The sequence below is a fragment of the Erythrolamprus reginae genome, chromosome 2, assembly GCF_031021105.1.
Source record: "Erythrolamprus reginae isolate rEryReg1 chromosome 2, rEryReg1.hap1, whole genome shotgun sequence".
In the NCBI taxonomy this organism is placed as follows: Eukaryota; Metazoa; Chordata; class Lepidosauria; order Squamata; family Dipsadidae; genus Erythrolamprus; species Erythrolamprus reginae.
The window spans coordinates 210,942,857-210,965,879 of record NC_091951.1 but is presented as its reverse complement, the minus strand read 5'-3'; the positions used below and the strand labels follow the sequence as shown (position 1 = coordinate 210,965,879).

Genomic DNA, 23,023 nt, shown 5'->3' with positions numbered 1-23,023 from the left:
ATTGTCATCCCACTGAGTGTTCGCAGATCCTTCAAGTGGTGGAAGTCTCCGGCCATGGACAGAGGATCCCCGTTCAGGTGCCCGGATCAATTTGTCATCACCACAGATGCCAGTCTATCGGGATGGGGCGCCCACGCCCAGGGGATGATAGCCCAGGGCACGTGGTCCCCGGAGGAAGCTTCCAGGCCAATCAATTGGCTAGAGTTAAGAGCCGTTTCCCTGGCTCTGAAGCATTTCTCTCCTCGCATTCCCAACCGGCACGTTCTCATTCTCACCGACAACATTGCCACAAAAAGCCATATCTGCAGACAGGGGGGCACGAGATCCAAGGCTCTCATGAGGGAGGCCCTCAAGTTGGGCCTTTGGGCGGAAAAACATCTCCAGTCGCTCCTAGCCGATCACATCTCGGGGAGTCTCAACGTCCAGGCGGATTGGCTATCCCGAGCGACGATAGACCCAGGAGAGTGGAACCTCCATCAAGACCTGTTCCATCAAATCACCCTCAGATTCGGCCTACCAATCCTGGATCTCTTCGCGACCAATGCGAACGCCCAACTCCCTCGCTTCTATTCCAGATTTCCATCCCCGGGAGCGGAAGCAATCAATGCCCTCCGGAGTCCATGGCCTCCAGGCCTACTCTACGCATTTCCTCCAATTCCAATCCTCCCGGACGTGATTCACAAGGTCCTCACCGAGAGGGCCCGAGTAATCTTAATCGCCCCTCATTGGCCCCGTCGGCCCTGGTTCGCGGATCTCCAACAGCTGTCCGTCCAGGACCCTTGGCGACTCCCCGTTTCGGGGGATATGCTGCGGCAGGGGGCCTCCTTCCATCCAGACCCGGAGTGGTTCCACCTCACCGCCTGGCTGTTATCAGGAGAGATTTAGAACTGCGTGGTCATGACCCCGATTCAGTGGAGGTCATTTTAAAGGCCAGAAGGGGTTCGACCAATCGAATCTACGACCACACGTGGTCCAAGTTTCACCAGTGGTGTCTACAGGAAGGTCTCTCCCCTCTGTGCATCCCCATACACAGAATTATTTCCTTCCTTCTGCAAGGCTTCCATAAAGGACTTTCCACCAGCACCCTCCGGCGTCATCTGGCAGCCATTTCATCTGTCCTAGGGGGTCCCCGCAGACAGCCTCTCCGATCCTTCCCTGAAGTTCAGGAATTCCTCAAGGGCATAGCCAACCTCAGACCTTCCAAGGTCCACAGGTATCCATCCTGGGATTTGCCACGGGTTCTCCATTCCCTCACGCAGGCACCATACGAACCCCTAAAATCGGCGTCCCTCAGGTACCTATCCTTTAAGGTAGCTTTCCTGGTGGCTATTACCTCTGCCCGACGCATTTCGGAGCTGGCTGCCCTCTCAATCAGGCAGGACCTTTGTCAATTCCATCAGGACAAGGTAGTCTTGCGACTGGACCCCACCTTCTTACCCAAGGTCAGTTCCATGTTCCACAGATCTCAGGATATTGTCCTACCTTCCTTCTGCCTCCAACGAGACCATCCCTTGGCATTTAGATGGCATACCCTGGATCTCACCAGAGCGCTGAGAATCTATATCCAACGCACGGGACCCTTTCGGAGGTCAGAAGCACTTTTTGTAGCCTATCATCCCAGAGTCATGGGGGCCAAAGTGTCTTCAACAGTAATAGGCCGTTGGATCAGAGGGACTATATCTAAGGCCTATGAGTCGGCCTCCCTCTCAGTTCCAAGGAACATCACAGCGCATTCCACCAGGAGCGCAGCCACCTCGGCCGCTTGGGCGACTCAAGCCCCGTTGGAGGAGGTCTGCAAAGCAGCCACTTGGGCCTCGCCAAATTCCTTCATCAGGCACTACAAGATTGATTCTTACGCTTCAGCGGACGCTGCCTTCGGCAGAAGGGTACTCCAATCCGTTATCTCACACGATAGCAAGCTAATCCCACCCTAGGGAACATCTATTGGGTATGTCCCATGTGACTGCTGGACCCGCTCCTTCAGTACGGAGAATAGGCGTTGATTGCTTACCTGAACGCCTCTTCTCGTACGGTGAGCGGGTACAGCAGTCACTTCCCGCCCTTGTATGTGTCTTCTTTACCTTTCTATATCTTTCTTCCTCTAACAATGAGAGTTGAACACTACAGAGCTTCACAACTGAGCCTAGTCTATGGATTCGCGAATTCTGGGGAAGGGGCGGATCCGGCAAGCTTTTTTAATACTAGGCTCAGTTCCACCGGATTGGACATGAGCAACCCATGTGACTGCTGTACCCGCTCACCGTACGAGAAGAGGCGTTCAGGTAAGCAATCAACGCCTAATTAATTCAAATTTAGATTGATATTTGAAAAAATTAATTAAAAATGAATGATTAATGTACATAGGTAAACTGGATAGTCTGTCAAGTACTCTTTTCCTTTTCTTATATTTTCTATTTGTTTGTATTATGTTGTATTATTGTATGTATGTCTTGTTTTTAACTTTTCTATAAATAAAAAACTGTTTAAAAATAAAAAAAGTAATAGATACCCATGTCTGCTTCAGTGACACCCATTATGTTTTTGAGCAGTTCTGAATGTGGCAGTTTTCCCTATAGATAATCTGGAAGCCCATTTTTATTAGCTTCTGTCACATTGCTTTCCACTAATTTCTGGCATTTATAGCTCCTGGCTGCTTCCAGGAATCCAAAAGTAGATTGTCCATTTCCTTGTGGCCAACTGAGAAAGCCAGCTTATTTTCATGACCTTTTCTAGAGCTCTGGTCCAAAGGGCTCCTTCCCTTTGTATTTCCATTCACCTATTCTTAATCTCGATGGGGAGATGCCATTTTTTAATCTGGGAACCTAGCAGGATGGTATTTATTATTGTTATTATTTATTGAATTTATATTGCCAACTATTCGCCCATAGCAACTCAAGGCAACTTATTAAAAGGTTCAGGGGCTTAAAATATCAACATGAATTCTATCCTGGGGGTGAATAGGTGAGTGAATCTAAGAACACTAGAACAACAAACTGGATTTTAATAGTCCTCTCTTAGTCCTAATGTTCTCTATTGTTTTTTGCTAACTTGATGTGTCTTAACTGGTATATTTCATTTGAATTTTCCATAAAGATGAAATGGTTTGCTTTGGAGGGATTGGTGCTATTTTGTCATTCGACTCACATCTTTTACTCCCCAGGTCTCAAGTGAGGGAGGGTAAAGGATGGAAGCCAGAAATAAATTTCAAGCTGTCTTCTATTGATTGCATACATAATTATTGCAGTAATCACACCACTCCTGAGCTCATAGACTGGGAGGGTTGTTTCAGGGAGCAGATGGGAGACCTCGGCATGCTTAGTTTAGTTGACCCTAGTGACAGACACTTCATTTTTAGCTGGGGAGGGGGGTTTATCTTAATTTGGGAGATTCTTCCTCCTCCCAAGAAACATAATACAAGATATATTGAATCCTTTGAATGCAGCCATTCTCACTGCTTTTAATTTCAAAGCTCTTTCCCACTTTAGCTTGAGAACAATTTTGTGTATGTTTAACCTGAATACAGATTTGCTCTAATTCAAAGCAACCAGTCAGTCCTTTCCAGATAATTTTTAAAAGTTTTCTTTACCCATAAAACTCTATGTTGCATAATTTCTGGCAAAAAGTCTACTGTGAGAGATGACTAGGTAAGTTTCTATAGTGAAATGTCACTGGAGAAGGATGTATTCTGTCCATCAACTTTCTGTAATTTATATGCATCTTAAATATAGTTGCCTCCAGCTGTTGGGAGCCTCTCTTGCACAAATCATCTTTTCCTCATCATACCATTGCAGATATTTATGTTTGGTGCCCAGTATATTTCCACTCCAGAAATACATGGGCGCTTGAAGCCAAGAGATGCAGATTGTTTTGTCTCCATCAAGAGAGGTCCAACTAGAGCTTTCCTTGGCTGAATCTTAGTTGACCTAGATCTGTGAAGCACTTAAGGGTATGGACTTTCAGTTCCTGCAGTAGCAGTTTCTGTTTCTATAATTTCCATTCCCAAGTTTATAAAAAAGTTATATCAAAGCCACTGTTATTTCCATTAGCAGTAGGCGGTCATACTTAAGTCTCATTCCCTGCACAGAGAAAACTAGCATGTCAAGGCTAGGCTAGAATTTTTGTCCCTGAAGTTCTATTTAAATGTCAAAGATAAAATGGTGGGAGGGGTTAAGAGAGAGCATTTTGTCATCTGAGGTAGTGCAAGTAATATGCTGGATCATGACCTTGGGGAGAAAATTGCTTGCCATGGCAGGTGCAAAGCAAGAGCCTTAATTGAAGTCCTTTAAAATTGACTGTAGAGGGGGTGATTTCCATCTAGCCATAATTTAGCTGTAGCTGCAAGCACAACCTGCCCTTCCTCACCCCCTGGGAGGTCTCCGGTTTGGCCCATTAGGAAAGCTTTTAAGGGGACAGGAGGGGCACAGGATCTTTTAGCTAAGCACATAGTTAATGGAAGCTGTGAGAAGCAGCTGAGACCTGTTTTGTTGGTGTCACTTTTCAAACCAATTTTTTTTTTGGAAATGAAATACACCCTTCCCTATCCTCCTTCTGGAATTTGGATCCCTGGAGCTCACTTTTTAGATTACCAACCCTTTTTTTCTTCAGAGTTGACTGTTAGCCTCCCAGCACAGGCTTGCTCCTGTTTCCTAGTACAGGTGGGGCTGCTCCTGGCAGAGAGGTTGAAGACCTCTTTCCTCAAGGCTTGGTTAAAGAATCCATATGTGCATCGGGAGCATTCTCTTGCAGCTTGACTTGGGTGTGTAATACAGGTGAATGGAAGGATACTGATTATAATAGTCTCTGAAGAATGAAGAGGAGAATTAGTTTTGCCCAGGGAAGAAGAAAATGCTTCCTTCTTCATGAAAGCTCTTTCCATCTGACTGGGGCCAAGTATTAACTAAGGGCAGGTCTTTCATCAGACAAAGAGCTTTGCATCCATCTGTGTGCCTGGGAGAGAGACCTGTAATTAGGGGTAGCCTTGGTGACAGGGCGGTAACCATGGGATTCAGCCTTCCCAACTTGCCTTCTTTCTGCTCTGTGGGGTCCCATGGGTCTGCACACAAATGATAAGGGCAAGAAACAAAGAAGTCAGCTTCTTGACAAAGATCAGACTGTAAGATCTGAGCTGCTAAACAAATATACAAATAAACAAACAAACTATATCCAGATGACCACTACATGAAAGCAAAGAGATTCAGAAAAGCTCTACATACTTGTTGTCATCTAGAGATTGCCTGAAATTTTATAACACAGACAAGGTAGCCCTATAAAGGGAGAATTTGAGTAAAATTTGTACCTGGACTATCATTAAGTGTTGTACCTTATGATTCTTTGACAGACTTAACTTTTCTTTTTTATATATATACTGAGAGCATGTGTACCAAAACAAATTCTTTGTGTATCCAGTCACGCTAGGCCAATAAAATTCGATTCTATACTATTCTATTCTAAAAAGGAATTGATCATTGATGCAGGTAAAGCCTGGCTTTTACTATTCTGTGGGTATTGGGGTGAGTGAGCAAGACCTGTGTTCATGCTTGAGGCCCAATCATGGACGAAGTGAAGAAGCTGTTGCTCAATGTAGCCCCCACTATATGCATCTTAATGTTGATGGGTGAACTCATTTTCTTTCCTCTCTAGCTACTTTTGATTTACTTTAAATAGCTGGGTAACTATAAAGGTCAGCTACTCTCTGAGTACAGCTTCAGCATTGTTTTGAAGGAGTCAGATATCAAGAATAATTTATTTGGAAAGGATTTGGAACTGGGATTTTGGGGGGAAAATCATACCAAATTCTCATAAATGGGCCCACACATATTCTATAGTTTAGCAATGTGTCTTGTGATTTTTATGTATTCATTTTCTTCTTTAACAGTGTCCTCTATTTTATTTGTTTTTCTAGGAATCTAGAGAAAGAAATTTCCTTTGATTTTGGTCCAAATGGAGAATTTTCTTACATGTATGGCCAATGCTATGAACTCACTACTAATGAGTAGGTCCTATTTCTTTATATTGAATTGTGTTTCTGTTGAGAGTGAGCTCAGTCCCCAGTTCAGCCACATTTGAATTTCTTTTGATTATATACTTCCCTCAAGCAATACAGAATGTAGTAAGTTTTTATCAGCTGTAGTATAGTAAATAGTTATTCATGTGGGATTATTGAGCTGATTCAGTGCTCCTACCAGATCAAAGTTATTTAGATGAAAATGAGATGCCCAGGCATATATATACACACAAAGGTTTCCTAGCTAGCAGCAATTCTGGAGATGTTTGCAGGATACTCAAGGATGCAGCCAACCTGGTTGTCTAGCAAAGCATTATAAAAGCAATTCACAACCTCAGTTTTATTGGCTTTTGTTTTATGCAAATATTATCAGTGGCTAACTCCTGCTATTTGCCTAATTCTGAGATGGGGAAAGAAGAGAGTCCCAGGACTGCCTTTACTTAATGGACTAGAACTGCAGCTTACTGTGGGAAGGGAAGGGAATTAGCTTACTCTGAGAGATATGGAAATCATCACACAAGGCATGATATACATTTCTTTTCTGCTTTTTCCTTTTTTCTAGATATATTTATCGCCTCTGCCCCTTTAACAGAGTGTCTCAAAAACCTAAGCATGGTGGCTCAGAGACTAGCCTTGGGTAAGAGACTTGGATGCTGTTATACCCTTTGAGGATTGAGGGCATGGCATCCATGCTTCTCATAGCAACAGGAGGTCATTTGCTTCTTGAACCAAATTGAGAAGTGATCTGGTAGAGTGGTCAAAAGGCTGAGCAATGAATTAGAAAGGCTGTGGTTTGGGTGTTGCTTCTGCCCTGAAATCCCTAAGTATATCCAACCTTAATCTAAGTGTACCAAGCCATGATCCTCTTTTCATCCATAACCCAACCTTTGAAAAAGATGGGTGCAAGAGCCGTGGTGGCACAGTGATTAGAATGCAGTTCTGCAGGCTACTCCTGCTGCCTGCCGGCTGCCAGTAGTTCCACAGTTCAAATCTCACTGGCTCAAGATTGACTCAACCATTCATCCTTCCAAGGTGGGTAGAATGAAGAGCCAGATGGTTGGAGACAATAGGCTGATTCTGTGAGCCTCTTAGAGAGGGCTGTAAAGCAATGTGAAGCAGTATATAATTCTAAGTTCTATTGCTACAGCTAATCTATTTCGGAAGGCAGTAGTAATAATTGTGTTTGGAGTCACATATTTAAAGCACAGATGACACTTAATATATTTGCCATGTATTAATTTTATGTATGCGTATTAAAAACATTTCCATAATCTTTATTTAGTGAATGCTTTGGACAGTGTCCATTCACAGTGGTGAAAAAGTAACTTAGTGACCAAACTTTGCATTTACAGTCTTTACAGATCTGGAAAGCAAAGGAAATTTGAAGGAAGGTCATAGTCACAGTTTCACTTAATGTCTGCTTCACTTAACAACCAAGTTGTTTTTCCCAATTGTGTTTGCTAAATGAGATACAGTATCAAGATTAAATTCTTCTCAATCAAACTGAAAAAAGTCATTCACTAAACATGTTGTGAAACTTTTAAAATACTTATCTTCAGGCTTTTGTATCTCTAAAGGGTTACTTCTCATCACCTGAACTTTCTTGATAGAGGGAAGAGCAGTGTGTATATGCATCCCAATTTTTTTCCTGGGTCTTGAAATGGCTGACTTTAAAGTGGCTTTGAAATGAGATGTGCATGCTTTTCTTCATTGAACTTTCTGGATTAGGTTGGCAAGAGTTCATTAGTGCACTGACTAGCTTCCTTTCTTTCTAGTACATGGGGATCCTGGGCTGGTTCAGATGACAACAAATTCAGCATCATGAAATATGAGCATGGCACAGGCTGTTGGCAGGGCCCCAATCGATCTACAACGGTGAGTTCTTTCAACGGGACAAAATGGATACAGCTAATCTTTGTGGAAAACAAATAGTTGTAGTCTTGGAAGAATATTGACTTTCATAGACTTTAGAATTTGGAATTCCATCACATGTTGTACCACCAAGCAGGTCTATTATAGGTCATCTCCAGACTGTGTAAACTGGCAGTGAAGTAAGCATTAAATACGCTGCTGAAACGTGGTGGGAAATGAGTGGCTGTGAGTGAGCTGGCAGATATATAGAAAACCAGCTAGAAGATTTGGGCAGTGAAGATGGAAGTGGGGAGCATGTCTTCCTTGCATTAGTAATTGAAAAATTATACAGATTAGGAGTTTTATTTGAAGTTCTGGATTGGATTGGTCTCCTGCTTGGGGATTATCCCTTCCTCCTTCCTTCATAGGATTTGTTTTTGGCTGGTCTAGATAAAAGAAGGACTAGATGGGGTGATGTGATAGTATTCCAGTATTTGGGGGTCAGCTTATTTTCCAAGGCATCAGAGGGCAGGACAAAAAAACCCCATGGATCGTAACTAATCAAGGAGAGAAGCAACCTGGAATTAAATAGAAGCTTCCTAATAGAACAATTAACCAGTGGAACAGCTTGCCTTCAGACCTTCATATTCTACTTGCTTCAAGTAGAACCTTAAATTTAATTTCAAATGTGTGCTGATAGTTTGAGGCTAGTTTATTTAGATTTCTACCATGTTTCCCCGAAAGTGTCTTACTTTCTTTTTACCCCCAAAAGCCCCACTACGTCTTACTTTCGGGGTATGTCTTACATTGGAAAAAGATTGAAAGGGTCCTTTCAGCGGCGCAGCAGCGAGGAGGCGAAGATTGGGGTTTCCCCTTTGCGTGGGCGGCGGGGAAGACCCAGGGAAGATTTCTTCGGCCGCCCAGCAGCTGATCTGCTCGGCAGCGCGGTGGCAGGGAGAGGCTTGCGGCCGCCGAGCAGGTGGGAGAGCTCGGCGGCAAGGCACAAAGGATTTCCCTCGGTGCAGGCGTGGAGCCGCAGACGCGTGTCGGGGAAGCGTGTGTCTGGAGGGGAGGAGCCGCTCTGCGCAGTTGGGCAGCCCCACCTGCCTGCCGGAAAGGAGGCGGGTAAAGGAGGGTGCAGCTCCGGACGCTCGCCTCGGAGCTGGTCGGCCTCGCTGGCCGCTTGCAGCCGAGCCTCGGCAGGACTCGGTTGCTGGGATGAGTGCCTTCGCTGCAAGCCGCCGCTCGCTCGGCTCGCTTCGGACCAGCGCCGTCCTTCGCCTCGCCGCGGCGCCACCGCCTCTTCCCCAGCTTGGCAAAGCGAAGGACGGCGCTGGTCCGAAGCGAGCCGAGCGGGCGGCCGGAGCTGCGCCCTCCTTCACCCGCCTCCTTTCCGGCAGGCAGGTGGGGCTGCCCAACTGCGCAGAGCGGCTCCTCCCCTCCAGACGCGTGTCGGGGAAGCTGGGTCGGTTGCTGGGTCGGAAGCTGGGTCGGTTGCTGGGACGAGCGCCTTCGCTGCAAGCCGCCGCCTGCTCGGCTCGCTTCGGACCAGCGCCGTCCTTCGCTTTGCCAAGCCGGGGAAGAGGCGGTGGTGCCGCGGCGAGGCGAAGAACGGCGCTGGTCCAAAGCGAGCCGAGCGGGCGGCGGCTTGCAGTGAAGGCGCTCGTCCCAGCAACCGACCCGCTTCCCCGACACACGTCTGGAGGGGAGGAGCCACTCTGCGCAGTTGGGCAGCCCCACCTGCCTGCCGGAAAGGAGGCGGGCGAAGGAGGGCGCAGCTCCGCCCGCCCGCTTGGCTCGCTTCGGACCAGTGCCATCCTTCGCTTTGCCAAGCCGGGGAAGAGGCGGTGGCGCCGCGGCGAGGCGAAGGACGGCGCTGGTCCGAAGCGAGCCGAGCGGGCGGCGGCTTGCAGCAAAGGCGCTCGTCCCAGCAACCGACCCGCACCGAGGGAAATCCTTTGTGCCTTGCCGCCGAGCTCTCCCACCTGCTCGGCGGCCGCAAGCCTCTCCCTGCCACCGCGCTGCCGAGGGAACCGCCGCCAGGGCTGCTGCCGCGCTGCCGAGCAGATCAGCTGCTGGGCGGCCGAAGAAACCTTCCCTGGGTCTTCCCGACGTCATCGGGCTCCCCCCCCCCAATACCCCCGTGTTTCCCCGAAAGTAAGACGTATGTCTTACTTTCGGGGTACGGCTTATATTAGCCGACCCCCCTGAAACCCCCAATACGTCTTACAATCGGGGGTGTCTTACTATCGGGGAAACACGGTATCTCATGGCGAGCAAACATGCCTAATACTACTTCCTCCTCCTATTTTCCACACAACAACAACCTTGTGTAGGGAATTGGGCTAAGTTAGAATGACTGGCCCCAAGATATCCAGCCAGCTTTCAATACTTATACTGTCTGTAGTATCTTGTGGGATAACTAGGGAGTCGGACTCTTCTTTAATTGCTGGCTTCAATTACAGTAAGGATTAAGATGCAATGGCATTTGCTCTGATTTTTCTCCTACTAAGGTAAAACTTTCATGTGGCAAGGAGACAATTATCACCTCTACAACAGAGCCCAGCCGCTGTGAGTATTCAATGGAGTTTATTACCCCAGCAGCTTGCCATGAGCCAAAAGATCTCGGCCACGATGAGCTCTGAGACAGGTGAGTTGCAACATCTTAGATTCATATTGTTTGCTTAATACAAAGGAGGAATAATGAAAAGACCAATGTGTTTCAAATAATCATCATCTCCCTTCAAGGGCATTGGATGAATATCATCTTTCAATACTAAACCCTTCAGTTAAGGATTGCATTGAAAAAAGATTGTTGATGTTTCCATCTTTGTCTTTTTTACTCATTCTCATGTGTACCACTTTCTTGCAGCTGTCTACAACCAAACCTGCCAGAGAAGCCAAATTCTAATTCATATGATTCCAGGCAATTTTGTAAAATTCACCACACGATTTGCCTAAAAATGTGCTCTTCTGAATTACAGCAGTTATTGTTACTCTGGCCCAGTGGACTTTGAGGTTTGAACTTTCATTTTTCTTGTCAGCTACTGGGACATAAGTCTTTTCCCCATTCATCAAGTTGTGACCAAATATCCTCTGCCCTAAACACATTCACTTAGGATTGCACAACTATCTGGGCCTTTGTTCTGCTGGCAGAAGGCTTCCTCCTCTCCTAAATGTGATGCTTTTGTGAAGAAGGAGATACATTCACTTCTCATTCAAAGTGGAGAGACCTCAAAGCTGTCTACCTGGCGCTTTTCTCTGCTGGCCTTTTTCCGAAAACCAGTCAGTGATGATTTTTCCACTTAGTCTGAAACTTTGGACACGTGAAACAAGAAGAGGAGACAAAAATCATCACCTGTTTTTTTATCTGCTGTTTTTTCCTGGGGGGAAACCCCTCACATCCCCATCCAATAAAGAAAGAGTCCTTTCTGTCTTGTCGTTTTCTGTGAAAATGAAGGTGGGAAGTGAGCTGGGCCTAAACAGGGCCTATTTAGGCCAGCTGGTATCAGCTGTACAAACACATCGCCTCTCCCTCCCCTGAAATTGTCTAAAAGCATTAATGGGGATTGGGGACATGGGTTTCAGCCACAGACCAGCCTCTTCTCCGCCCATCCCCAGGGTCCTTGGGGATATGAAGGCCTCGCCAGCTCTTCTGGGCTTCCTCTATTGATGGAGGGGGAGGGGGAGAGGAAAAAGCTGGTGCTTTTCACCTGCTCTCCTTGATTGCTGTGGAAGCCCAACCATTTCCATAACAAAACCGGAGGCTCTTTCTGTTCCAGCCCCATTGTTTTTCATCTGAACCCTTCTTCAAAAAAGCATCTGCTGCTTTCTGGGACTGGATGGGGAAGGGATGGGGGGTGGGAGGCAGGCAGCCTTCTCACAAAAGGCCCTCTGGTGATGGGGATTACATTTTTACTGTATATCTTCAGATCTCTGCTGGAGTAGTGGGTTGTGAAGGAAGGAAATTCTGTGAGGTTTTAAGTTGAGCATATTGGAGGATATTTGAGTGAGGAAAATGCTCTGTCATTTCTTAGGTTATGTGGCATTTTCTACTGATGAGGAGAGCAGGCATTAAATTGAAACAAATGATATCAAAGGCAGCCGACTAGGTGTCCTCCAGATTTTTTCTGCCTTGAACTTTTTCTTCCTTAGTCAGCAAGGCAAGTAATAGGGGATTACAAAAGTTGGTCTCATGCATCTGAAAGACACTAGCAGGCTTGTATATAATTTGAACCAGTTTCTGATTAGCAAAGAATGGTCGCCAAGATGAGATGTTTATAATAGGAAGACATAGCTAGAAGAACTGATCCAGGATATAGAGATTTTTCTCTTATCATCACCAATGCTATTAGAACACCAGGTTTACTTTACAACAGAGATATTTGGATTGTGTGACACCATCAGGCCTTCCCATTGTTTTAACCCTGGTGTTCTGCTCAAAAACACATCCTCAAGTTCTGTTTCCGGGTCTATTTGACCAGGACCACAAATTGTTCATTTTAGGTACTTATATTTGGTCTTTTTGAAAGCTTTTTTCACTTGGAAACAAGTTTGAACGTTTCTGCACACAATGAAATGAAAATTGAAATGAAGAAATTAATGCTTATTGGTTTATTTTGCTGATAAAATGCCCCCCCCATTTTTCTGAATTTGTTTTCAATTTATAGATAGTTTTGCTTGCAAAATGCATTCTATTTTACTAAAGTTGGTGTGAGATTGGTAGCTTGAACATTTCTGAACATAATGATATGAAAATTGAACTGAAAAAATTGATGCTTATTTGTTTATTTTGCACATAAAAGTCCCCCCACTGTTTTCAATTATTTCAATTTATATAAAAATTATGCTGTTAATTTCAAAATTATATACTTGTTTTTAGTAAAATGGATTTCTTTCATAAAATTAGTTGTCTGGCTATCATGTGCTTGCTTTTCAAAAGGATATTCCAAATATTTCTAGCCAAATATATATAAAAAGTGAAAATAATGGCACACAGCAAGGCCAAGGGGGGTGGCCCTTTTGTGACCAAAATAAACAAATAAGCATCATTTGTTTCAGTTCATTTCTATTTTTCTTATGATCAGGAATGTTCAATTTATATCAAAACTTTTGGGGGGAAATTCCTTAGAAATTTGTAGCCTAAAAAAATATAAACTGACATGAAATGCTGAAAAAATGGGGGGGGGGGGCTTTTTGATCAAAATAAAAATATCATTTTTTTCAGTTCAATGTTCATATCATTACGTTCAGACTAGTTTCCCAGTGAAAAAAGTTTTCAAAAAGACCAAGGTTAAGTACCTAAAAGAATGTTTTCTTTCGGGTCAAATAGACCCAGGAACAGTACAAGTGTAGTTAAATTTTCCCCCAGAAAAAAGTTAGCCCCCACCCCTCAAAAATATTTTTATGATGATCAGCAATGTTAAATTGACTAAATCAATGCCTAAGATATTAAAAATATTTCGGAGTGAAAACGGTTGCAAGCAGCGAGGGGGGGGGGGCGGGGAGGCCTTATTTCTGATTTTAAAAAACCAATAAGCATCATTTCTTTCAGTTCATTTATATTTTCTTATGTTCAGAAATGTTCAAACTACCAATCCCACACCAGCTTTAGTGTGGGAACACATTTTGCAGGCTAAACTATAAATTGAAAAGAAGTTCACAAAAAGGAGGGGCTGCCTTTTATGATCAAAGTAAACCAATAAGCATTATTTTTTTCAGTTCAATTTTCATATCATTGTGTGCAGAAATGTTCAGACTACTTTCCAAGTGAAAAAATGTTTCAAATTGACCAAACATAAGCACTTCAAATGAAGAATTTTCGGTCCTAGTCAGGGTGACCCGGGAACAGAACTTTAGGGACTTTTTTTCCAGCAAGAAAGAAGCCCCCCACCCCCCAAAAAAAATTCTCATAGAACCCCTGAAATGATTCAAAGTCATGAAATTTCAAGTTTCAGATATGCAGGGAATTTTTTTTACAGGATCTCAAACTTTGATTTCGGGTCTCACAGACCTGAACGTTAACAGCAGGGTTAAACAGGATTTGTTGATTTAACTCAGTGTTGTGGTTTTTATATAATATACCAAACTATCACACTGATTAGTTTGCACACTTTTTCTTGTGCCTTTGAATCAGACTTGATTCCTGATGGCTACCTCAACAAGTCTCTGCAAATTTTTTGTTAATATTTTGGAAGTGTCTGCTCTTGCCTGCTTTCTCAGACTGAGTGACTAGCCCAGGATCACCCCTGCTGTATTTTGTTTTTTATCACTCAGTCATCCAGTTTATAGCCTGATGCATTAACCCCACTTGTACTTTTGAGCTCCATCCTTAAGAATGCTCTCTAATGATGTCCAGCAGGTCTCCTTGCTTTCCTCAAGATGCCTGTACTATCCCAAGCATCATAAGATGCCTGAATTTCCTCTCAGTGAGTAGAGTGCTCCACACAGACAGCCAACATTTCACCTCCACCCTCTTACAGCTCTTCTCTTTCCAAGTCTGAGGATGAATTACATATGCTAATCTGATCTAATAAAACAGCAACCTAGCAAAACTGAGCAAAAAGTAGCAAAGTTTGGAGCTTTCTGGAGACAGAAATGTCAAAGGAAAACAATGTTAACAGGGTTGCAGCAACTTTGGAGAACCAGGTCTTAAAATTTAGCAGAGCTTGCTGTCTGATATAGTAGATGCTTTCCACACCTGCTTACATTTGCAGCACTGGAGTATCCGCAGGCCCTGATGTAGTTCTGTGTATTAACCAAGCCATTATTTGTTGTTAGTCTTCAAGCATAGAAGTAAACCCCAGAAAGCACATGATTTATTTTTCTGTTCCAAGTAAAAAGAGCAATCTTCACTGGTGAGTGCTGTATGGAAGTACAACTCCATGGAGGTTCCTGGAATTATCTTCAATATAAGACACAGACTCTCATAAGATTCTGAACTTTTTATTTTCTGGCATGAAAAGTACAAATAATTAAACAATTCCATGTAAAAGTTTCATACAGCCACCGTGCCTGAAATCCCAGTAATAAATAGTCTAAACTAAATGCAAAGTGTCATTTTTATTTTTTACAATTTTTAAACCTTTCCCACATCAACTGACTCATTTTTTTAAATATATTTTTAAAAACTCCCATGTGAAGCTTCAAGGAGCTCTGGGGGCAGGCACTCCAGACCTATCCTTTCCTCCCCTGAGTCCTGCCATACCCCATGACTAAATACATTGGTGGGAGGCTAAGGGGCATGTAAAAGTTATTAGGAACTTGCCATGACAACAGACAATTCTTTTAACCCTCTGCTACCTTCAATGTTGCACCCTGACCCACCACTGGCAAACAGTAAGGACTTCTCATGAGCCCTTCTTGCTCTGATGCCACCAGGCAAAGTGCTTTAATTTCCTCCCTGCCCTCATTCAATCCTTAATCAAGCCACTTCATTTCTTAGTAAACTTACACTAGCGCTTATTGCTACTTGAAAAAAATACACTTGAAAAGGCTAGATTGCTGTAGCTGTTTGGTAATCAACAAATCCTAAAAGAGAAAAAAAAAATTGCCACTAAATGCCCTTGTTGCAATGCAGGCTAAGGTTGCAGGATTAGGCATTTAGTAGGATCTTACCAAAGGCAAAGCAGGCGGTTCACGCAACTGAAACTGGTGGCAAAGCTCCTGCTATTAGTAGCTGTGAATGCCAGTTATGCAGCTTGGCTTGGTGGCTCCAGTTCATAACAGCTCTTTAAGCACAGAAGTAATTTCAAGGGATGGCAATAAAATCTTCAAAAGGCTGTGGGGTTTTTTAATGTCCAGATATTCATTTCCCATCTTCGTTGTTTTCAAAGTTTAGCCTTAGGTATTGAAGCATTTTGAAAAATGGGGACAAAGCAAGTGCTCTACTGCTGTGATGTTATTTTTGAAAACAACCTGAAACCATGTCTCATTTGTGCCAAGTCTTAAAAGGGGTGACTGTTCCTATTCTGATCATCTCTAAGGCACCAGACATAGAGGATTAGTCTTAGCCATTCCTTTTCGAGACTGGTTAATTGCATAAATGGCTCAAGCTATTGCTTAAGGTACACTGAGAAACACCATCCTTTCCTGAATGAAAATGCAATTATGGTTGCAATGCACATTTTTGTAATAAAAATCCTTTTGTAAAGTACTTCCTGCTATGCAAAGCACCTATTTTATGTGCCCTTCTTCAGTAGCCTGTTGTACAGATGAAAAGCAAAAAAGCCTCCATTGTCACACATTAAAAAATCCCATTATGATTAAGCAAGTTTATGCTATCTATATGGCAGAGCAGATTTCATGCTAAACAGTGACCAGCATTTCTGCACATGTGCTAATTAGAACATGTGCCATAAATCAGCTATGGCCATTTCTCATTAAGTGGAGAGCATGCCCGAGCCTATTCATCATATTGGATGGCTGTAGAGCCTGGGCAGGAATTGAGCTTCCAGATGAACTCCTGACAGCCTGACCAACTACTGAATCAAGGATAGTGGGAGTCCAGCACCTACAGGAAGGGCTGTCCTGCACCTCTTTGCCTTTTGTGCAGCAGCAGCTTCAAGGGGTGATAGCTTATGTTTGGGGGTACAGTGAAGTTCCCAGAGTGCCAATTATTTCTTTAACCAAACGATTAACTTTTCTGTCCTATCTGAATGCAAAGCAGCCACAATTTAGGATTTGCAGAAGCCAAGTATTTGTCAAATAATACTTTTAACAGTAACCTATCTGATTCAGATATACTAACAGTCCTGGCTGAAAAGTCAGATAAGTGATCTTTAACTGATTTCTGTGTTGAGTTCCCCAGAAGACTGAAGTGGTTTAGTTGTAAGAAATAATTATTAGTAAAGATGTTTTAATCAGCCATGAAACTGATTAAATGTGGAGGAGAAAAGTGCATTCTTACAGCCCACTTTCTAGTTGAAAACAAGGAATATGATATGATATTCTTTTTTTGAGGGCTTTATTATGCAAACTTTCAAATTTGTTTTAATGGGGTTAAACATCCATTTCTTTTTATTTCATCAATTAGGAAATTATTTTTTAAGTATTGGAACACTGTTTAGAGGAAAGAAAGGTTTTTCTTCTCAAGCCACATAACCCTAAAGAATGGAATAATTTCTCAGTAAATCTCAGTTTTGGTAAAAATATGCTATAAAGTTAGACAACCTATTTTTGGTCTAATTTTTTTGTTAGAGGATTATCTTTAAATCACAGATATCTTCTGTTCAGATAAAATATAGCATGATTTCCAAGGCTTTTTGCACATTTCTTTGAAATGTGGACTAATACGATTTCTCTTTGCCTTGGAAACGTATCAGACCTTGACTACTTTGGCTGCAGGCCCCATTTCTTGCACTAGATTGCTTGCAAATGCCCAAACCTTTCCAAGCCTGGGGTTTTACCTCCCCCCCCCCCCAAATTGTTGCATGATTCTAAATCATCCATTTGGAAGGGAAGAAATCAATAAACTGGAAAGATTGATTTTCAATGTGTTTCTCTTTGTTCAGAATAATTTAGTGTAACTCTTTTCTCAAATTGTTACCTGGGACTTCAGCAAAACAGTTGCATTGATTCCAATAATAGGGGCCATACATGACAGCCAAGAACTGTCTGTATACTTCAAGTACCCTTAATGAGTGGCCTTGTGTATTGAAAAATCATTTACTACATTATCCCAGAAGGAGGAAATGCATGTTTAAAATTGTTTCAGTTCTTCTCTTCATATGCAAAGTATTGTGAATTCACTAGGACTTTTTCCCAGGTAAATATTTAGAATTTAACAGAAGGTGCTATCCATGCTGTCTAAACCTAAATAAATTTCCCTTTGTGCTTAAGGATCTCAGTGAATCAGAGCCAGAAAAGGTTAGGAATGTCCTGTACGTTAAAAAAAACCAGTTGCCTGTGATGCTTGCTTAAAATATTTAAAATAAAAAAGCAAATTATCACTGAAATAATTTTTGTTAACATGTGGGAGGTATGCTGAGTGGCAGCATGTGAAGGCCAGAGGGTACAGAATACAAGAATAGAAAAAAATGACAAGCTACACGTTCCCTTCCCACCCACCCCATAACCTTCTAATAGAATGAACTCAAAATGTGTTTTTTTCCAACAGGACAACAAAACAAACTTGTCTATAGATTTTGCTGTATATGCCACATTAGTAGATTGTTTTTAAAATGTTTACCTCTGTGCACTTTGCCCTGGTGGAGAGCCTGTCATTGAGCTTTTAGTATTGTTTCAATTTTGTTTGTTATTTAATAAATAAATAAGGAATAATTATTTTCAGCAAATTAAAAATATTTCCCTTTTAACTTGCAACTCTGATGAGAACATAAATATACACAAATGTATTCTTACAAGGCAGTAATAAATATTTAAGTTAACAATAAGTTAAAACTACAAGAAGCTAAAATTCGCAAAAAGATACAAGAGTTAATGGTGCCAGGTTTTTTTTGTTCTTTTTCTCATTTTATCGCAAACAGAAGCTGCCACAGACTCTTACAAAACACAAGTGAACACATTTATTGTCAAAAAATCAAGAAATTCTAAACTAATTTCTAAATCATTAAACAATTAAAACTCGAACTAATGCTAAAATGTTTAATTATCATTAAGTTCGTCTTTTAAATGTTGTTCATTTTTTCCATTTTTCCTTTGAGAGCAAAAGAAAATAAAGTCCCTTGCTCGAGTGCTATCGATGACTCATCATTTTTAGCCAACCAAAATAAATAAATAAATAAAAATGGAAATTAGGTCATGTGCATTTTCAGGATGTGTTTGTTAACAGAGATCCAAAGAGATGCCTTGGGAAAGGCAACCACAATTTCATCCCCTTTTACAATTAGATTTTAAGAGAAATTCTCATTCCCTTCAGCATGTGGGAAGGAAGACAGGGAAAGGAAGGTAGACCTGGGTGTCACTGGTGTACAATCTGTACAAATAAATTCATCCCACTTCAAGGCTCCAATCTAAAGGGAGATGGCCATAAACATAAACAGGTTTTTAAGCAGCAGCAGTCCTACAGAAAAACCATGTGACATTTTTTTAAAAAAAATCTTGCTGGATTCTTTTGGCTTAATTTGAGAAACAGGGTGATCCTTCTGAAGAAATGGTTAAAATGCCAACAAAAGTATTTATTCAGCGTTTATGGCAGCCAGGCAGGCTAGAAGCTCAAAATGTCCTGCTTTTAAACAAATAGAAGCTGACTAACATTATAGAGCACTGTTCTGAGAAAAAGCCTTGGCCTGTATCCTTACCCTCTGCCTTTCTTCTCCACCTATCTACAACCAAGGTTTAAAAATGGTTTGTTGACAGCAAGGAAAAGAAGTCTGACTTCTTCCCCTTGGCATCTAGCCTGCCACAGTACTTTGTTATCGCAGGAAAACTTGCATACTATAGGATGACACCCTCCAACATTTGTCTCAATTTATTATGAGGTCACTGAGAATACATTCAGCAGGAGGACCTACCAGGAAAGCATCCTCCAAACCAAGGATGATAGGACAAAGGCCAGGTGGTAATTATTGAGCAGCCCATTTTTTTCTTTTCTTTCTTTTTTTAAAAAAAACAACCTTTACATTATTCTGGCTTTTTGTTAAAAAGCATCACCCCACAGAGAACGATTAAAAGGTAGGGGTGGGCGAGTTTGTTTTAGTTTCACCCTGACAAGAGTTTTAGGTTAATGAGAGAGACAAGAATGGCCTTCTGGACAGGAGTCTCTGTTCAAGGCTCTACAGGGTTAGATCAGTCTGTTAAAAAAAGGAGTGTCATTGGAGAATCCCTTCATTAATTTTGGAGAATCATCCCTTGCCAGGATGTGAAATTGAGAAACAGTTTATCATTTGTAATAGTGATTCATCTTCAAATAACTAAAAGCAAGACTAGAACGGGAGGCTACTTGAAAGATTTAGGCTTCCATAATACGAATATTTTAAAATCCCACTGGATAGATGTGTGGGCAGACTACCACCCCAGCCATGTCAAAGCACCTGAATCTCTTGCTCTGTGTTATTTTTGCAGGTAGAAATTAGTGCCAAGGATCCAAGGTGCATGCATTTTCACAGGCAGATTCTGAAAGTGTGATACTACTCTGGTGTTTTCAGGAAAAGGATACACATAGCTGGAACTTGCAGCTACATTATTGGCTGCCCCAAAATCTTGGCTAGGTTAGTATGTTTGCAACATGGATACAAGATTACTGCCTTTCTTCCCCACATCTGCCCATACATGCGCACCCCCCCCCAGGTGTCTATGTGGTCCTGTATCAAAGTACAGAGGCGCACACATGCCGTCAGGTTAAAATTAGAGAAAGAAAATCATGCTGAAAGCTAGATGTCTGACAAGAAGACATGAAGCGTGTCTTTGGCAAGGACCAGAAAGGTAGTCTTAAGTAGCCCACCTTACTGTGAGATAAGCACAAGGTAATCATGCTGGCCTGTACTACAACCAGCAGCCCGTGCTGCCTCAGACTGCAAAAAAGGCCAAGAGCCCAAGCAGGAGTGTTCATCTCAAAGGACTAGAAGATTTATTGCTGCCACGAAGAAAAGAGAAGTCCCCTGAGAGAAATCTTAAAGCATGGGAATCAAAGGCCTTCTTATGGTCTGATTGCTCCACAATTGCTTTACGGCATAGAAGAAAAATTGGATCCCTTCATCTAAGAGTCCTGCACAGCAGCTAGCATTGGGTGGGCATCAGAGCAAAGTCTCAGTTGTTGTAATCCATGATGCTAAAGTGCAGTGTTGCTTACAGGGATGATTGGCATTGAGGAATATAGTGTCTCTTGGGGATGGTCAGCTACTACACAGTGGCTCTAAATAAAGTTGAATGTGTAGATGTGCACCGTTTCAGAGCTGGGGATTGTGTTTGGTTAATTTGGAGAGAATAAAATATTAATTTAAGAGAGATGGAACCCTAAAAAGGATGCATATCTTGGTTATAAAATCCTAGCTAAAATGGGAATATGTTAGTAGGCAGTTAAGATCCTTAGATGTTACCACTGCCTGCACTACAACCTGCTAATTCATTTGGGAAGTGCAAGGAACAATGAACTATGCCTTTTACTGAACTTGCTGCATCACTATGTCTTCTCACATCAGCATTTTCTTCCTTCCCTATACTAGCGGCCGTAGACCTGGGAATGATTTTGAGTCCCCTTCCCCAGACAAGCAAGAAATATTCTATTGTGGGGATGGAGTTACATTCAGCAAGCAAAATAAATGTGGGTGTTAAAAGAGACATCCAAATCCATGTTAAGTCCAAGAATTAGTCTGGGGTTGTAATAGTGTGTCTGGAAAGGGCAAGTGGCAAACATTCCACTGAGATCTATTCAAACTGTATGGAAAGAGACAGGTGGGTTAGAAAGAAAGCAGTGCCTTCCAGCACACAGACCTCCCTTTCAAGACAAGGTAATTTGGGAAAGAAGCCCACAGTGTCCCAGAACCAAACAGACTCGCTGTAGCTATGCTCCTTTGAAGGAGCAGGTCAGCCCTTTAGGGTGATAGAATCAGATACAGTAACTAAGATGTTTTCTGGAGTATCCCCCCCTACCTCCTATTGTCCAGAACAGACCTTGGTTGTTTTTTTTAGGGCAACCATGCCTCACATTAGAAGTACTGTAGAATCCTCTTTATGCTTAAAATGGTAGGGAATCCAACTTTAGTAAGCTAAATGTATTCCACAGAAATTCCCAAATTCTCTCTGGCTTTATCTGTCTTGAAGTTTTCTCTTTTATCAGGTACTGTTTACAGTGTTGAACCACCAATTTCTTCCCCTCACTTTTGAAGGGGACTTCCAGGTCAGTTCTGGATTCCAGAGTTCAGCTGCAGCACAAGGAGCAGCCGATTTTTGTGCCCTGGACAGAAAGAGAGCAATGTCTTCTAAAGAGATTGTGCATGGAGACAGAAATCAGGGTCTGTGCATAAGCAGCATTTCCTGGTTTGGGAGTGTTCTTAACTTTGCCCAATAATTTTATTATACCTGTAGAAAATATTTTTGAAAAAGAAACCTATGGAAGTTGATGTGAGTAAAAGCAGTGGTTATATGATGAAGCATGCAGCTTTCCTTTTTGAAACTTTTGTCAGATTTCTGTCCTTTTGGTTTTTGGGATAGAGAGAGAATGTTGGTGCTGAAAGTCTACTAATACAATCAAGTTATTATAGCCCTCTACCCCATCCTCACCTCCCGCAAAAAAAAATAATGCAAAGGGGAAAAGGAAACAGAAAGAAAATGGGAATAAAGGAATTATCTCCATTTCCTGACTTTGATAGTTGGGACAAAATCACCTAAAATCTTTGGGACCTGAGACACAAAGTGTTGCTTCTGCACAAAAATCTGAAGGTCTTTCCAGGTAACTCCCCCCCAAAAAATACACAATGCCTAGTCTACACAGCTTCCCATTACTGTTGAGAAAATGTTGTGTAGGCAGACAGCTACTTTTTCTGGGCTTGTGTCCATGACACCCGGTTTGAAGAACCTGATTTTCCTCTGGTGTCCACCCCTCTACTGTTAATTATTTCCTTTTGTCATTTTTAAAAGTGTCTTATTTGTTGTGTGCTGCTCTATGAATCATGGGACACTGACCCACTCTATGTTGGTCTCAGATGTCCTACATATGAAAGACAAGTCAGCCCCACCTCTGAACTGCCCTATTTTTTACTAAGCTGGGTGGACCAAGAGAAAGATGCTGGTTTGGGGATGGGCCCTTTCAAAGTTGAACTAGAAAAGCCAACAGTCCTTGGCTATCCTGTCCCCACTCTGCAAACAACAGAGTATATAGCAATAAAAACACTCCTATCCTAATTCTGTGCATGGAGAGTGTGTCTCACACATCAGGTAATGCCTAAGATTTGCTAGCGATCTCTGTAGGTGTATAGTATCTTTGTTAATTGTTTGAAAAGGCCCACTGGAAGGAACAATTGGACCATGTGCAGCAATCACACTTAGTGGCTTCTTTGTTTTTCCCCTTTGGAAATTGTTATAGTGACTGTGTATGAAGTTCAAGAATCCCAGTAAAAATTTCCAGCAAGGTCTCTTTTCCTTTTTTATAAAAATAGATTTTTAAAATCTTTTTTTTTTAATTTTTGTTGGGTTTTCTTCTTTGTTTCAGTTTCACCTTTTAAAATTTATTATTTTCCCCTGGTTTGGTCACTTATTTGTTTTAAAAGA

General features: G+C 42.3%; 1 protein-coding gene across 4 annotated transcripts in view; it reads left to right on the top strand.

The window, feature by feature from the left end:
- The window catches only part of PRKCSH (PRKCSH beta subunit of glucosidase II), a 74,568-nt gene extending 63,281 nt beyond the window's left edge, over positions 1-11,287 (top strand). For all 4 annotated transcript variants that reach the window (XM_070741685.1, XM_070741683.1, XM_070741684.1 and 1 more), the window contains exons 14-18: positions 5,903-5,992; positions 6,567-6,641; positions 7,780-7,879; positions 10,369-10,505; positions 10,728-11,287. In XM_070741685.1, coding sequence (XP_070597786.1) covers positions 5,903-5,992; positions 6,567-6,641; positions 7,780-7,879; positions 10,369-10,500 — 397 coding nt within the window. In that variant the 3' untranslated portion in view covers positions 10,501-10,505; positions 10,728-11,287. The remainder of the gene's footprint in view (positions 1-5,902; positions 5,993-6,566; positions 6,642-7,779; positions 7,880-10,368; positions 10,506-10,727) is intronic.
- The last annotated feature ends 11,736 nt before the right edge of the window (positions 11,288-23,023 follow it).